This window comes from Agelaius tricolor, unplaced genomic scaffold, assembly GCF_023055355.1.
Source record: "Agelaius tricolor isolate 1412-34295 unplaced genomic scaffold, bAgeTri1.0.p SCAF_36, whole genome shotgun sequence".
Classification (NCBI taxonomy): Eukaryota; Metazoa; Chordata; class Aves; order Passeriformes; family Icteridae; genus Agelaius; species Agelaius tricolor.
In genome coordinates this window covers 2,397,571-2,415,467 of record NW_027269296.1, presented here as the reverse complement: position 1 = coordinate 2,415,467, position 17,897 = coordinate 2,397,571, and the positions used below count along the sequence as shown (strand labels likewise).

At 47.1% G+C, this 17,897-nt stretch overlaps 1 protein-coding gene across 2 annotated transcripts in view; it reads left to right on the top strand.

Moving 5' to 3' along the window:
• The window catches only part of CSMD2 (CUB and Sushi multiple domains 2), a 263,996-nt gene that overhangs the window by 105,296 nt on the left and 140,803 nt on the right, over positions 1-17,897 (top strand). For both annotated transcript variants that reach the window (XM_071453356.1, XM_071453355.1), the window contains exon 6: positions 10,522-10,634. In XM_071453356.1, coding sequence (XP_071309457.1) covers positions 10,522-10,634 — 113 coding nt within the window. The remainder of the gene's footprint in view (positions 1-10,521; positions 10,635-17,897) is intronic.

The window sequence follows — 17,897 nt, the reverse complement described above, 5'->3', positions numbered from 1 at the left end:
AAGCCCTTTCCTGGTGTTCCTGGCCATGCTGGGTTTTTCCCATTCTGTGGGACACCCCAACCCCAGGCTGCTCCCCAAAGCCCTCTCCTGGTGTTCCTGGCTATGCTGGATTTGTCCCATTTGTTCTCACTGTGACAATCCCACCCCAACCCCAGGATGCTCCTCCCCAAGGGCCTTTTTGGTGTTCCTGGCCATGCTGGGCTTGTCCCATTCTCCCTGTAACCATCCCACCACAGGATGCTCCTCCCCAGAGACCTTTCTGGTGTTCCTGATGTTCCTGGCCATGCTGGGTTTTTCCCATTCTGTGGGACACCCCAGCCTCAGGCTGCTCCCCAAAGCCCTCTCCTGGTATTCCTGGCTGTGCTGGGTTTGTCCCACTCTTCCTGTGACCACCCCAACCTTAGGATGCTCCTCCCCAAACCCCTCTCCTGGTGTCCCTGGCCATGCTGGATTTGTCCCACTGTCCCTGTGACCACCCCAGCCCCAGGATGCTCCTCCCCAGAGACCTTTCTGGTGTCCCTGGCCATGCTGGATTTGTCCCACTGTCCCTGTGACCACCCCAGCCCCAGGATGCTCCTCCCCAGAGACCTTTCTGGTGTCCCTGGCCATGCTGGATTTGTCCCACTGTCCCTGTGACCACCCCAGCCCAGGATGCTCCTCCCCAAAGCCCTCTCCTGGTGTCCCTGGCTGTGCTGGATTTGTCCTGTTCTCACTGTGACAATCCCACCCCAACCCCAGGATGCTCCTCCCCAGGGACCTTTCTGGTGTTCCTGCCCATGCTGGATTTGTCCCACTGTTCCTGTGACCACCCCAACCTTATGATGCTCCTCCCCAGAGACCTTTCTGGTGTTCCTGGTGTCCCTGAATTTGTCCCACTGTCCCTGTGACCACCCCAGCCCCAGGATGCTCCTCCCCAGAGCCCTCTCCTGGTGTCCCTGCCCATGCTGGATTTGTCCCACTGTCCCTGTGACCACCCCAACCTTATGATGCTCCTCCCCAAAGCCCTCTCCTGGTGTCCCTGGCCATGCTGGATTTGTCCCACTGTCCCTGTGACCACCCCAACCTTAGGATGCTCCTCCCCAGAGCCCTCTCCTGGTGTCCCTGCCCATGCTGGGTTTGTCCCCAGCTCCTGGCACTGAGCTCTGAGTCCTTTCTTGCTGCTTCTGGAAGACTTTGGGAAGAAGGATGGCTCTGGTCCTCCCAGACAGAGAGCAGCTGTTCCTGGCAGAGGCTGCCCTGGGATTTGTGCCAGTGAAATCTCTGCTCCTCCTGTGTCCAACTCCACCAGCTAAACCCATTGATACCAAGCAGCCAGCGTGAAACTGCCTGAATTAACAAATTCCACCCCCTCCTCCCAGCTTTGGGTGGAGCAGAGAGTTTCAGGTGCTTCTCCAGGATTTGTGGAGGATTCTGGAGGTGAAATCACCCCTCAGATTTATGGGGTTTTCTGGAAACCCCTCAGATTTATGGGTTTTTCTGGACTCCACAGTTTGCTCCAATCCATCTGTGTGACCTTGGCTGATTCTCTGCCTCCTTCCCATGTTTTACCAGTGGCAGGTGGAAGTATTTTGGGATTTGGCAGGCTGTGCCCTGTCTGGGGTGTGAAATAGGAATTGTGCACAGTGTGGAGATTTTAATGAGCATTTTGTAGTGGCCAGAGTGCGTCAGGCATCGTTTGTCTAAGGAGGAAACAAACAGCACTGGGATCTTGATAAACCCACCTGGGAACTTGATAAATCCACCTGGGATCTTGATAAATCCACCTGGGATCTTGATAAACCCCACCTGGGATCTTGATAAACCCCACCTGGGATCTTGATAAACCCACCAGGGAATTCCTGGCTGGCTGAAGGTGGGAGCACAGGGGCAGGTGGAATTTAAAATGAAATTTTTCCCCTTTCCTGAGAGCTCTCACCCAGGGAATCTCCAAAGGAGTTGCTGCTGGGTGGTGCTGGGATGTTTGGATGGACTCACTTTGCTGCTGGGAAGGTGCCACCTGATCCTCAGAAACAACAATTTATTCACTCGTGGTGAACTCCAGCAATTCTCTCAATAGCAAACACATTGGAAATGGATTTTTCTGAAGAATTCACCCAAAATGATGAGGCCAGGGCTGTTTTATGCTCTCCTGCAGGAGTTATTCAGTAGCTCCCTAAATAAATAGGATGTTGCAAACACCTTTTCACAATTTCTTTCTTGGCAGGAAGAGCCAAAGCTGGGTTGGAAAGGATGAGTTTGGAAAGGAGTAAAAGGGGAAAAAACGAAGTTTTATTCCTCTGATAGTTTCATGGAGTGGAAGTTACTGAAAAGCACCTTTCTTGTCCCTGCTGCTGTTAAATTAAAGCTCCAGCATGAGTTTATCAGGGAATGAAATCTCAGAGCTTCCTGTAGGCTTTAAGCAGGTGACTCCTTTTTTTTTTATTTTATTTTTTTTTTCTTGAAGAGTCATTGAGGACAAGGTGGAATTCGGGACAGAAATGAGAATTTAGCTGAACAATTTGTTGCTGGCACCTCTCACAGGGCTCCCACATCCTGGCAGAGGAAGGATTTATTGCTTTGCAGGTCTCCTGTGGAATAATGCAGTGTAAAATGACAATGTCAAAGCGAGTTAAGGATCTGCTTCCTTCTGAGAGACTTCCCTGCAATAATCCTGTGTATTAAACTTGTGGAGACACTGCAGGAATTACCAGGGGGACCACTTGGAGCAAAAGGCTGCTCCTTCAACATCATCATTACCCAGGCTTTGCTCCCTCATAGAAATTCCTCTCAGTGATCCCAGATAATCTCTTCTGTTGCTGGTTTTTATTTTTTTAGTGTAAATCAGCACCAGGCTGCCCTTCTGAGGGGAAGGAAGGAGCTCTGAGCACCCTGCTCTGGTGGAAGGTGCCCCTTGCCATGGTGGATAATCCTGGAGCTCCTTCCAACAAACCATGCTGGGATTCTGGGGAAAAACTGGATTTTTGTGAGGGCAGAATTGAGGCACGGGAGGAAGGAGCTGGGGTGGGAGAGGCCTTCCTGGTGCTCCCTGGAATTGAGAGGGGTCAGAGACAATCTTGGTGGCATCAGTGAATTGTGAGGAGGTCCTGAAATGCTCATTTTTAATCCTCCAGTCTCTGCTTCTGAGGGGAAGGAAGGAGCTCTGAGCACCCTGCTTGGGTGGAAGGTGGCCCTTGCCATGGTGGATAATCCTGGAGCTCCTTCCAACCAAGCCATTCTTGAATTCTGTGAGAAAACTGGGTTTTTGTGAGGGCAGAATTGAGGCATAGGAGGAAGGAGCTGGGATGGGAGAGGCCTTTGTGCCCCTGGAGTTGAGAGGGGTCAGAGACAACCTGGGAGTGCTGCTGCACTTGGTGGCATCAGTGAATTGTGAGGAGCTCCTGAAATGCTCATTTTTGATCCTCCAGTCTGGACCTAGGGGGGGAAAAAGAAAAAAATAACAACAAGAAAACCCCAAAAAACAACAACAGCAATATATTAGTGCCTGATGAGAGCAGAGCTGCAGGAGGGACAGGCTGGAGGAGAGAACAGGACAGGGCTGAACCCACCCACGGTGTGACCCTGGTGGAGCTGATGTGGGGAATGGATTTGTGAAAAATTCTTAAAACCTGACAGAAGGTTCACACAGTGTGAATTTGTGTGTAAACGTTGAGTTTAGAAATGTTCTGGAACAGGATAGATGTTGAGAGAGAAATGGAATTAGAAACAAGTTTTAAAGGACGGTCTTGTTAAAAAAGACGAGATACTTTGGAGAAATGGAATTATAAAAGATTTATTGCATTAGGATTTATGAAGGGTAATTATAGATGATGAGTTTTAAGGTATTTGTAGTATGGTGTGGTAAAAGTTGATAGTTAAGAAATATTTATAGTATTATCATAGTAATAATATAGTAGTATTACTAGTAGTAGTATTAGTAGTATTATAGTATATAGTAATATAAAGTATTATATATATTATAGTAATATAATATATATAATATATAATATATACTATATATACTATATACACTATATATATTACATATTATATATTATATATTATATATTATATATTATATATTATATATTATATATATTATAGTAATATAGACTATGAATATTTCTTAACTATATAGTAATATATACTATAAATATATATAGTATATATATAATATATTATATATAATATATATTTATAGTATATATTATTTATGTATATATACTATATATATAAATATTTATAGTATATATTGTGACTAGGAAATAGCTGGTTATTGATTGTGATAGCGTGACTTGTAACACCTGCATTGTCTTACTTTTTAAATGAGGCTGAAAACGGAATAAAAGTTTTTTCAAAGCCCTCTCAGCTGCCCCATGTCTAGGTCAGAAAAGGCCTTAATCCGACAGAGCTGCCACCAGGCAGGGTCACTTCCAGCGCGTTTGTCGCTTCCAGCGAGGCTGCTCCATTATTAAAGTGCCATCCTGGGGGCAGCCGGGATCAGCTCAGCCCCTGCCGCGTGTCTGGAGCTCAGCTGAGGTGACCTCATTGTGCTCCGGTCCCCAGAGGGAGCAACTTCTGTGCCCGGTGAGCTGGAAAAGCGCCAGGATGCAGCTCCAAGATCTCCTTTGCAGCTTCTTGGGCTCCCTCTGCAGATTTCGCTGGGCTGAAACATCCCCCACACCTTCCTGTAAGAGCCGGAACGAGGGATGTGGGATCCAGGTTTCTCTTCAAAATGCAGTTTATTGTATCTGTTAGGAAAATCCATCCACAAACACCAGAGGTTCACGTCTAAAAAGGAGACAGAGGAGTCCTGGAACTTTATTCCAATCAAGGCAGAGGCCATGGGGCATTCCCTGGGGTCTCTCCAGTTTTTGGAGGGCACAGCCTCCTTTTTATCCCAATTTCCCAGCTGCATTTCCCTTCTCTCTGTCCCCATTTCTGAGGTACTTGAGAGGTTCAGACTCCCCACAACACCTGATCCCAACGATTCCCCTCTAATGTACAGCTCTCTTTTTTCATTTTTAATTCTTACGGAATTTAGAGGTTTTTCTTCCCCATTGTTTCTTTCATCTCTCAATGTCTAATTTCATTTCTCAGCAAACCTAAAGTTTATTTGTAAAATCAAATCTCTTTTCCATTCACCAATCAGTGGAATCCTTCCCATGGTTTCTTTTATCTCCCAGTGCTGGTTTTATCTCCCAGCAGACCCAGAGCTGGTTTGGAAAGACAAATCCACCATTCCTCTCATATCCAAGGCATTACAGCAGTCCAGGGTTGTGGGTGACAGAGCTGTGCCCACAGCTGTCAGCTCCAGCTGCAGGCAGGCCTGGAGACCCTGAGTTTAGGTTACAATGCATTCTAGACTTTTCTTTGCTGAGCATCTCAATACAGTAGAACCAATCTATACCTGAACTTTTATCTATAGCCCATCATAACTACTATAATTACCATATTCATGTTGCTATTCTCCAATCACTAACAGTCAGTACATTACAGTTTAAGCTAGAAGTTGGTTTTCAGTTTTCTTGCTTTCTGAGAGCTTTTTTCTCCTTGCCACATTTGCTGCCTTGTTTGCCTGTGCTCTGTTCCTGCTTGGTACAAACATCTTCTTGTTTGGGGTGGGTTTATCCTTTGCTCTAAGCCATAAAAACCCCTCATAATAACTCACACACCCTTTGCCTCCTTGGTTATCCAGTGGGACTGGCTCAGCAATTCTTTTCTTCTATACCAAAACTTGCTTCCATCTCTATTCCTTCTGCAGATTCTACATTTAAAAATCTTTCTGCTAAGCACACACACATCTGTGAGACTTTCTTGTCAAACTTTCATCCTTCCCAGCACCCTCCCTGCCTCCCCAGGCTGAGTTTGGCAGTAAAACTCCGGGTTTAATGGAATTTAAGTGCATTGTTAGGGTGACAAAGCCGGGAGTGAGGCTGCCCTGCACGGAGGGCTGGTTGTTATTTATCTGCTGATAAACACAGCCCCGCTCCTTATCAGCACATCTCCCCCTGCCTGCCCGGGGAAAACAATCTCTGCGGCTCTGATATCCCAGCTTCAGAGGAAATTCTAATAAAGCTGTAGCAGGTTCGGGGGGGAGGATTTGCAATGCTGAGCGTTAGAGAGCCTCAGTTGCATTCTGTTGTGCTGAATTAGGGGCGGCTGGCTCTGAATGGAATCAATCTAATCGTGTTTGTCACCTCGCTGTGGTGCGACTGGAACCAAGCTCTGGTTTCAGGCTGGGAGCGTGTGGGAAGGGCTTTGCTTCTGTCACTTGGCTTCTTTCAATTGGGGTAATTAGCAGCGAGGGTGGGATTCATTATTTGATTATTTTAATTGCCAGGAGCACAAAGGTCTCCCCGTGGCTGCAGCAATGGCGCGGGAGGAGGAAGAACCTGTTTTCCTTTCCAGGATAATTGAGGTTGGAAAAGCTCTCCAAGGTCACCCAGCCCCAGTTTGTCACCAGTTCTTGTCCCCAGCCACATCCAGGGATGGGAGCTCCAAACCTCCCTGGGCAGCTCCAAGTCCTGACCTCGTATTGTGCCATTAATTAATTAATGAGCATCTTAGCTGAGCTTGCCTGCTCTCTTAAACAAAATACACTTAAGCAGGAGGAATTTCCTCGTGGAAAGGGTGCTCAGGCCTTGTAATTCCCATTGTTTTTGGGGAATGAGGAGCGCACTGCTCTTCCTGCAAGGAAAAAGCTTGTTTAAATCTGTCCTGGGGGTTAAGATGGGTCTTAAAAACATCCCAGTGAGGAATTCCAGCCTTAAAACATTCCAGGGAAGGAGGGGAGGCCTGGAGGGGGCACCTCCTTCCAAGGGGGACCCCTGGCTGTTCCCACCGGTTCCTTTGCCTCGTTTGCAGGGTGGTTTTTTACACAATCCCCTACAAGCAGAGGAGTTCCATGAGCCAGGCTGCTCTCCCCGAGGTGTGGGAGTGGTGTGGGGTCTGTCCCTGCCCTTCCTGAGGCACCTGCAGGCTCTGGAGCAGAGTGAAGGTGCAGGAGAGGAGGAACAATAACTGATCTAATGATTCATTTGCCTTGTAAAAGTCCACAGTGAGGAGAAGTCTCCTGCGACCCAGAAATGAGGTCTAGAGGTGCTTAAGTATATTTTGTTTAAGAGAGCAGACAAGCTCAAATAAGATGTTCAGAATTAATGGTACAGCTCTCCTGATAATTTCAGGAGAGGTTTGGATGAAAAGTTAAAAATACAGGTGAAGTGAATAATAATACACAGGGAGATGAAGAGCTGCTGAGAGGTGTCCCTGAGTTGTAGTGAGAGGGAAATGAGTCAGAATTGGCAGGAAATCAGTGGAATAAAAGCTGGAAAGGGACACAAACCCCTGGCTGAGCTGGGGATGGAGCTCAGAGTGAAATTTGGGTTGGGCTCAGTTCTGTGCCCTCAACAATTCTGGTTAAACTGAGCAACCAGTTGTGGGTGGTGGAATTCCAGAATGGTTTGGGTTGAGAAGGGCCTTAAATCCCATCCAGGGCCAGCCCATCCATGGGCAGGGACACATTCCATTATCCCAGCTGCTCCAGCCTCTCCTGGGACATTCCAGGGATGATCCAGGTGTGTTCTTCTCCTTGGATTTCGTGTTGACTGCCAGCCTTGACTCTTCCATCCATGGAGATGCTCCTGGGATCTCCCTTTGGTTCCTCCTTGCCTGGAGATGCTGCTGGGATCTCCCTTTGACTCTTCCATCCATGGAAGAGCTGCTGAGATCTCCCTTGGCTCCTCCATCCATGGAAAAACTGTTGGGATCTCCCCTTAATTCCTCCATCCATGGAAAAACCGTTGGGATCTCCCCTTGGCTCCTCCATCCATGGAAAAGCTGCTGGGATCTCCCTTTGGCTCCTCCATCCCTGGAGATGCTCCTGGAATCTCCCCTTGGCTCCTCCATCCATGGAAAAGCTGCTGGGATCTCCCCTTATCATCTCCTCCTCCTCCCAGCCACTCCAGTGGGTCTCACTGTTGGGTTAAGCACAGCCATGGAAGGAAAAGATGGATCTGAGCTCCAGGAAGATGAAATTTCAGAGATTTCACCCAGAATTTGTGGTGGAGGCTCCAGGAGGAGCCAGGACCCAGCCTGGCTGATCTTAGGAATTATCTGCAGAGATCCAAGGGGTGTCAAAACAGAGATTAAATGAACAGAGAGGTTAAATAAATCAACAAAATCAGTTCTGGGGGGGAAAAAAAAAAGATGAAACATCCCCAGTGATGTGCTTTGCTTTTATTTGGAGCTGGTGTTTGACTGCAAACAGCTCCTTCAAATTCATATTTAAATCCATCATCTCCACATATTTCTCCTGAAATAACAGGATTTCAGATGGAATCTCTGCCTTTAGTCGTGCCTTTGACTCCTGCACTGGGTTTGCAGCATCCACACCAGGAATTCTCATCTTATTTGGGTCCATTTAAGAAGAACTAATGGCCAGATTGCTGATAATCAAATTTCAGGGTGCTCCAAATCCGTGTGCAAACATCTCCTCCTGCTCCTCCAGTGCTTCTGCCTCACTTTGTGACACTTGATTGATTTTTTTTTTTTCCCCCCTTCCTTTTCTTCCTCACTGCGTGGAAACAAATTAAAGCAGGAATTGGGATTGTAAATAGATAATGGGACCTGAATGCAGAGTAATCAGTGCCAGCCATGTACAGCCATACTAATTGTGCCAGGGGAGGGAATGGGATAAATATTTCATGCCTGGATTCGGTGGGAAGTGAGAGAGCAAGGAAAGAAATAAAAGAGTTGAGAAGGCCTCACTTCAGTGCTTTTTTTCTCAAAAAGAGGAGTTTTGATGGCATTTACCCCTCCCTGTTTTGAATAGAGGAATTTTGTTTAATGTGGAGGAAAAACAAGGGAAAAACATCTCAGGTTTGGGATGAATCCACCCTTCAAGGATGTTCTGATCAAAACCAAAACCAGGGATGGGGGACAGGAGAAGCTGAGCCTCATCCAGGCAGCTTTGGTTCACTGCTGTCTGGGTTTTATCTCAGGCAGTTGAACTACAGCTGTGAAAGGGAAATTTGGCTCTGCATAGCTAAAGATTATTTCTGAGGGGTTTGCTGCTGCAGAATGAACAATGAAAGGGCCCTTGAGGGATGAGAGCATTAAATTTAAGGGTGTTGTCATAACAACCAGCCAGGAGAACTTCCTCAGGATGGGTTTGGGGCATCCCATGTTTGATCTCGGCCCCAAATCTGTTTGTTTGAACTCAGTTCTTTGAGAAAGTTTCCAATCCAATGGGCTCAGCTGCCTTGGAGTTCCCCAAGGATGGCAAAAAGCCACAGAGGATCCACTTCTGCTCCACCTCACCCTCCTGAAAGGGCTGGGAACAGAGATGGAGACAATCCATGGAGAAATGATTGGGAGCAACCTTAAATCCCAGGCTTAAATCATCCCAGAGCGCAGCAGGATCCAGGCACGGGATAATCCAGGGTTTGGATTGTACTGTGGGTGGTTTAGTTATGCACTAATCACCCTGCCAGCTCATTAAGGGACTGGGAGCACAGGGATGCCATTAATTAACGTTGCCAATTCCAGCCTGGCTCCCCCCTGGAGGAGCTGAGGTCATTTCTGGATGGGCCTGGGTGGCTGAAGGACTCTTCAGGTGCTCCATGGGCTGTCAGATCTGCTGCTAAAAAATGTTTAATAATCAAACCTGAAATAACCCTCTGGATGAAACAGATTCCCAGGATGCTTTTGCCTTCGTTAAAAGAAGCAGGGGGTGTTGGAATGGCAAAAATGTGTGTTGGAATGGCAAAAATGTGTGTAGGAATGGCAAAAATGGGTGTAGGAATGGCAAAAATGGGAATTGAAATGGCAATAAAAGGTGTTGGATGCCAATAAAAGGTGTTGGAGTACCAATACTGGTTGTTGAAATGGCAGTAATTTTTAAATAAGCGATAATTGGGGATTAAAGTAATTAACTTTCATTAGCAGGAACAGAGAGGGCATTGGTGTCCCCACCATGGTGAATGTCACCATTGTGGGTCTCAGTCTGAGTCTGAGGTGTTGTTCCAGTCTAAAACTTGGTTTGGGACAAAACTCAGCCAGGAATTGTGAGCTGGAGTTAAATGAAGCAAGCAACATCGTCTTTTAAAATGGAAATAAAATTATGAACAGATATGCAGGGCTGCTGCACCTCTGATCCTGGCTGGAATCTTCCTCAGGTTGGGATTGGTCATAAATAAATTACAAAATAAAGAGGTTCTTGCCATCCTTTCCCTTCCTAAGTTAAAATGAATAGATTTTGGAGTGGGGTTAACCAAACGTGAAGAGATGAGCTTGGAAATGTTCTTTGCTTTAGGAAAAAGGACTGGGAACTTCTCTAATTACAAACACGGAGCTCTCAGCTGGGAATCCCAGCAGGAATGCGGGGCTGGGGGCAGCCCTGGAGCGGGGAGGGGGCTCTCCTTGGCTGTGTGGTACCCACAGAGGAGTCCCCAGACTCCTGGGGGAGGAGGATGGCCTGGAGAGGTGGGTTTGGGGCCTCACTGCCGGGTCCTGACGTGGCTGTGCTGCTTTGCTCTCCTGCAGGTTCACTGGGATGAATTTGCCCGCCCCTGTGATCAGCAGTAAAAATTGGCTGAGGCTGCACTTCACCTCCGATGGCAACCACAGGCAGAAGGGCTTCAGTGCCCAGTACCAAGGTAAGAAGGGAGAAATAAATGCCCTGGCCTGGCCTCACCCACCCCAAGCAGCTTCTTTCACCTGTTTCACCATCATTCCAGTTTGATTTCCTCATTCCTCATCCACCTCTTTCACAATCATTCCAGTTTGATTTCCTCATTCCTCATCCACCTGTTTCACCATCATTCCAGTTTGATTTCCTCGTTCACCTATTTCACAATCATTCTGGTTTTATTTCCCCTTGTGGCCACCCTAGAACACAAACTACTCCAACTCTAATTAACTCTAATAGTTGATAAAAACATTGATCTTGTAAGCCAAAGATTGAAGACTGAAGCTGTAGGGGGATGGAATATAAGAAAATAAAGATGGTGTAGAAAGAACATTGGTCTTTTAAGCCAAAGATGGAAGACTGAACCTGTAAGGGGGATGGAATATAAGAAAATAAAGATGGTGTACAAAGAACATTGGTCTTTTAAGCCAAAGATTGAAGACTGAACCTGTAAGGGGGATGGAATATAAGAAAATAAAGATGGTGTAGAAAGTAACCTTGCCCCTAAGGAGCTGCAGCTGGGCCAATTATCAAAGATTAGAAACATGAGCAATGAGCAGAAGATGCCATAAAAGAGTGGGGTGGGTGGGTGAGGAGGGAACTGGAGCCAGTGGCTGCTTTGTGAAGAAGAAAGAGTCAGAGCTGTGAGGAGCTGCCCATGAGAAACACCAAGCAGGTATGAAACCTTTGTGATAGGAGACAACAGCATGGAACCCCTGTGATGAGATGATAACATAAACCCCTTTTGAGAGTTACCCCAGCATTTCAGGAAGAAAGGACTCAAACCTTCATCTCCAACTCCCAAAGTTGGCATTTTAGGCTAAACTGCTTCCTGCCCCCCCTAAACAGCCCAAATTGCCCCTTGAGATAACCCCACACGAGCTCCAACACCACAAACAAAGTCAAAAACAACCCTCAGCCCCCAGTTAAGAGTAACCCCAGCTGCCTCCCTGCACAGCCCTGCTGCTGTTATTTTCCAGCTGGAATCCCCCAAAGTGTGGTTTTCATGGAAAAACCCAGCCTGGTTTGGGCTGGGAGGGACCTTAGAGCCCATCCAGTGACATCTCCCCAGTCCCAGGGTGCTCCAGGTCCCCTCCAGCCTGGCCTTGGACACTCCCAGGGATCCAGGGGCTTCTCTGGGAAATCCCTCTCAGCCCTTCCCCACCCTCACAGGGCAGAATTCAGCATTGGGATAAAAAGATTTCAGGATGGGGATGTTCAGGCGCTGTTGAGGGACAGGGGATCCTTTGGAAGTGAAGATTCTGCTCCTGGTTGGACCAGAATGGGTGCAGTGGATTCCTTGGAAGTGTTCCCACCACTGCTGTGATGTTTTTGGAGGAGGTTGTGGGTGCAGGATCCAGGAATGGGGGAGTGAAGCAGGGAAGGAGCAGGAATGATTTGATTCCACCCCAAGGCTGGGCTCAGGGGAGCTCTGCAGGTTTGCTCTCAAGAGGCCCTTGCTGGGAAAAAGCTCTGGAGAGGAGTCAAGGGAGAGGGAGAGGATTTTCCTTGGATAAATCCACAGAGCTGCCCCGTTTGGGTGTTCCCAAGCTGTTCTTAGCAGGGCTGTCGTGGCCTCAATGAATGAACCACATCATTATTTAACTTCCCTGCTTTCCTTGAACCTATAAATCACTTTAAACTGCAAGGGAAAAAAAAAAAAGGACTTTAAACAAGGGAAAAAAAAAACCTTTTGTTGTTGCTGTGCAGCATGAATGTCTGGAAAAAGCAGCTTCCCTTTGGATGGCTTTTCCCTGGCTGTCAGGATTGCAGCTTCCTCCAGAGCACCTGTCTGAGTCAGGCTTTTCCCTCCACAGCACAGTCAGGATCAATGTCCTCATTCCCCTGCTCAGAGAAATGCCAGGGGGTTCTCATCTCATGTGCAGAGGGGATGAACTGGGGATGGAGTGTTGGAAAATGAACTGAACTCCCCATTCCTGAGCTGGAATCAGGACAGGACCTCAGCCCAGCTGCCAGAGGGGACCTGCCCTCGTTTTTCCTGCTGTTTTTGTGGAGTTTGGCAGCTTCTTTCTGCCTTTCAGTGCTTAAAAACCCAGCAAAACAATCAGTGAAGATTCCCAGGGCTGAAGGGAAGGTGTCTGCAGGCAGTGGCATGTGTAGGACAGGAGATGCTGATACTTTAAAAACCTCCCTGTAACCCTTTCCACAACCTGGCCTGGCCATAAATATTTCACTGGAGATAAATCCCTACAAAACAGGCCGTGTAATTCCACAGCAAGCACAGCAGCTGAAATGCATTTTTCATCAGGAGAGCTGAATCAGGATGGTCCAGGAGAAGCAAGGGGAGGCTTTAGGGTGGCTCTAATTTGCTGTCTGTTTTCTAAAGACGTGTCTGTACATCATTTATGAACCCCCTGGGTCCCCTAGGACAGGGTCTGGCTTTGCTGATAATCTATAAGAAAACAATTTCCCTTCCAGCTTGTTTAAATTGATCCCGAGTTTTGCAGAACACCTTCTCTGTCTGTTCCCTCTCTGCTCTCCCTAATCCGTGCCCTCATTTGGAAATCACTTTAGGAATGTAAAAGCAAGGTTAGATGCAATCAGGCTGTGGAGAGGGGTTTTTTTGTTGTTGTTGTTGAACACAGCAAATTCATTTTGTTCCCTTCCTGGGAGAGTTAAATATTTCCCTTTTTCCTTTCATTAAGGTGAATCTTGATTTTTTTGCAAATGCTTTTTTCCCCATTCCCCACGTAAGGAAATGAAAGGGACTGGGAGAAATGTGTCCATACAATTATTTTTAAAAAATTATTTTTTTATTTTCCTCCCCATCCTGTCTCCTCAAAAAAGGTGGAAGAAAATAATCTTGAAGTTTTTAATCAGGTGAGGTGGCAGCACCTCAGGTCATCAGAGGGGCTGGGTGGGAATTGATAAAATCAGAAGATTTTGGGAAAGCTGCAAAAGGCTGGAGATAGGGCTGGAATTGGAGAGATGGGAATGCTGCCCTGGCTGCTGCTGCCCCTCTCTGCACATGTTTTATGGCAGAACTTGGCTCCCTAATTGCTCTGGAGCTGATTGTTACCAACACGTAATTGCAGCTCTTATCGATCTCCCCGCCCCGGCCGCTTCCCTTCCCTGCGGGAGGAAGATGAATGGGATGAGCTCCAGCCCAGCCCAGCACAGCCCTGCTGCTCACCAGAGACACTTCAATGGCTTGTGAGGGAGTCAGGGGATCTTGGAATGGTTTGGAATGGGTTTAAACCCCATCCACCCCTTCCATGGGCAGCGACCTCCCCATATCCCAGGGTGCTCCCAGCCCCATCCATGGCTTTGAGCTACAGATCTGTGCATGGGTAGATTTGAGATTCTACCCGTGGATGGATCAGTTTGGCTTCAGTTTGGACAGATCCTCCCCCCTCTTCATCCTGGATCTCTCACTCCTCATCTTGGATCTTCCCTTTCTCATCTTGGATCTTCTGCTCTTTATCCTGGATCTTCCCCTCTTCATCCTTATCTCCTCTCCCATTGCTCATCCTGGACCTCCCACTCCTGATCTTAGATCTTCCCCTCCTCATTGTTGATCTCCCCTCATTTTCAATCTTCCCCTTTTCATCTTGGATCTTCCATTTCACTTCTTGTGTGTCCCACTGCTTATCTCGGCTCTTCCTCCTTTCATCTTGGATCTTCCACTCTTCATCCTGATCTTCCATTCCTCACCTTGGATCTTCTCCTTTTCATCCTGGACCTTCTCCTTTTCACCTTGGATCCTCTCCCTTTCATCTTGGGTCTTCCATTTCCCCGTCTTGGGTCTTCCATTTCCCCGTCTTGGCTCTTCCATTTCCCCGTCTTGGATCTTCCATTTCCCCGTCTTGGCTCTTCCATTTCCCCGTCTTGGATCTTCCATTTCCCCGTCTTGGATCTTCCATTTCCCCATCTTGGATCTTCCATTCCTCATCTTGGATCTCCCCCTTCTCATCTTGGATCACACCCTCGGGTTCCAAACAGATTTTTGGCTCCTGCCATGCAACCTGTGGAGTGTCCTGGGCAATTCTGGATAATCCCAGTGCTTGTCCAGGCTCTGATTCCCAAAGATCCATTGCTCAAGCTGCCAAAAAGAGGGATTTTTTCCAAAGACTTGCATTTGAGGGGGCTTCTCCTCCAAGAACAAGAAACCCCTGTGAGCATCCTGAGCCATCCCAGCAGGAGGGAGAAGAGATCCAGGCAGGATCTGGATTTAACAGCAATTCCCTCAACAAGGAGAACTTCATGGAATAGATTTTTTTTTTCTGTTGCTTTTGCTGAAACACTGTTTTCCAAATTAAAAATAAATAAAGCTCTGCTTAAATCCTCATTTAGAGCAACATGAAGTGGTTTGAAAGGAACAGCCCGGCCTGCCTGCCATGCTGGCAGAGCTTTGTAATGTCATCTTTCAAATCTGACAGGATGCTGAGTATTCCATTAGATCAGTTGGATACGTGTGAGCAGCAAAAGCCTCCAGAAAACAGGAGTTTCTGTTCATCCAATTATCCTGACACAGTCCTTTGTAGTACTGCTCCACATTCCAATTTACAAACAAAGTAGATTTTCAAATACAGGATTTTTGAGGGCAGGGAGTGGGAGAATTGTTCTTATTTGTTTAAATTTTTTAAAAAAGGCACAAAAACAAGTGGTGCTTTGCTGTGCCTGGTTCTGATCTAAATGGAGTCATTTGTAAAGTCTGACTTCCGTCATTAGGGCTCCGAAATGAAGGATGAGGAGGAGAGGATGCAGTGATCCCTCTTCATCAATTTATCTTCACCAATTTATCTTTATCAATTCTCCTGGAAAGGGACATGGTGCAATTAGGGGAGGAGATGTTTCCTGGGGATGCAGCTCAGGCTCTGAATTTTGGGATTGCTGCTCACTGAGGAGTGTCGTGTTCTCATGGCTGAGGGGTTTGGGAGCCAGGTTTTCCATCAGGAACGGGGTTGGAGGGGGATGTTTGTTGGGTGGGATCTGGCAGGGATGGCTCTGGGAGAGCCTTGGTTAGAAATGTGTCCCTGAAAATTTTCCAAGCCTGGCTGTATCCAGATTATGAATTTCCCCATGCCAGAGAATTCCTGGAATGGTTTGGGTTGGAAGGGACCTTAAAATTCTTCTGATTGCACCCCCTGGCACCTTCCACTGCCTTCTCCTGGGTTTGGGATGTTCAGCACTGGGGAAATCCCTGCAGGCTGCTGTGTCCTGATGGAAGAGTTCCCAAGGATGCCTCATCCCATCCCTGGTGCCTCCATCAGCTCTGGTGGGGTTCACCAATGCTTGGGAAGCTCTGCTTGGCCCCTGAATTCCTCTTTGTGGGGCACAAACCATCTGAGCTGAGCTTTTGTTTGTGTGGAGAGTGGGAATATTCCCTGGGGGCTGGGGAGCTGTGGAGAATACCAAAATGGGGATTATTCTGTGAAGCTGCTCGTGCCCCAAAGCACAACCACGGGGCAGAGGCTTAGAGACTGCAGAGGCCCAACCCACATCCCTGGAAAATTCAAATCAAAATCCAAATTCAGCCTTGGAAACTTGGAATTGCCTGGGAGGGAATGTTGGGGTGGGATTTGGGGGTTATCCCTGTGTTTGCTTGGAAAAAGCTGGAGAATCACTACAGGAATGTCTGCCACTATTTTATTTGAAGCAGAAATAGATTTTTTTTTTACCCCAAAAATGTGAGTTTTAGCAGCCCCAAGTCCTTTTTTTTGATCCATTGATATCACATTTATTAAAAACCTTGAGATCAGGCTGGAAATATCCTGTGATTCCCATCCACGTGGACCTTTGGGGCATCCCAAACCCTGCTGCTTTTTCTTCCTCCTGCTGCACTTGCAGGTGAATTTGGAGTAAAAAGAAACAAAGAGTTCGATTTGCTTTGACAGCAGCCTGCTGTTAATTAGTTTTCCCTTCTTAAATTAATAAAAAAAGACAGCTGCCCTGAACAGATTGAAGCTGCTGAGGAAGACAGGAGCAGCAGCAGCTTTTCCTCATGAATATTTTCCAGCTAAAATTTTTTTTGAAGTTCTTGCTGCTTTATTTAAAGAGGAAGCCAAAAGCTGTGAGGAAATGATGAGTGAAAAGCTGCACCCAGCATCCCTCTCAAAGCAGCACCTCAGGTGAGCTTCAAGGAGCCTCTCCCTGTCTGAGCCTCCTGCAGCAGCTGTTCCAAACAGGTCCTTTTTAAGCCCAAAAAAAAAACCACCCCAGCACGATTAAAAACCCCCTCTTTAGTTACATGGGTAATTCTTCTTGACAGCTTTGTCTTAGCAATGTGCTAATTTAGGGATGAAAGCCTGACAAGATGAAGAACACGAGGAAGAAGGGTTTGAAGTGGGTTTCTCCAAGGATAAAGGGCTGGCTCGTCAGGAAAAGGCTCCCAGAAAGTGATTTGGACACTGAGTTATCCCAATTCCTGTTGGGTTATCCCAAATCCTGCAGTGAAGGCTCCTTTATCCCAAATCCTGCAGTGGATGCTGGGTTATCCCAGTTCCTGTTGGAATTATCCCAATTCCTGCTGGAATTATCCCAGTTCCTGTTGGGTTATCCCAAATCCTGCAGTGGAGGCTGGGTTATGCCAATTCCTCTTGGAATTATCCCAATTTCTGTTGGATTATCCCAATTTCTGCAGTGAGGGCTGGGTTATCCCAAATCCTCTTGGAATTATCCCAGTTCCTGTTGGGTTATCCCAAATCCTGCAGTGGAGGCTGGGTTATCCCAAATCCTCTTGGAATTATCCCAGTTCCTGTTGGGTTATCCCAATTCCTCTTGGAATTATCCCAATTTCTGTTGGGTTATCCCAATTCCTGCAGTGAGGGCTGGGTTATCCCAATTCCTGTTGGAATTATCCCAGTTCCTGTTGGGTTATCCCAAATCCTGCAGTGGAGGCTGGGTTATCCCAATTCCTCTTGGAATTATCCCAGTTCCTGTTGGGTTATCCCAATTCCTCTTGGAATTATCCCAATTTCTGTTGGGTTATCCCAATTCCTGCAGTGAGGGCTGGGTTATCCCAATTCCTGTTGGAATTATCCCAGTTCCTGTTGGGTTATCCCAAATCCTGCAGTGGAGGCTGGGTTATGCCAATTCCTCTTGGAATTATCCCAATTCCTGTTGGGTTATCCCAAATCCTGCAGGGCTGGGTTATTCCCAGTTCCTGTTGGAATTATCCCAATTCCCGTTGGGTTATCCCAAATCCTGCAGTGGAGATTTTTTAATCCCAATTCCTGCAGTGAGGGCTGGGTTATTCCCAATTCCTGTT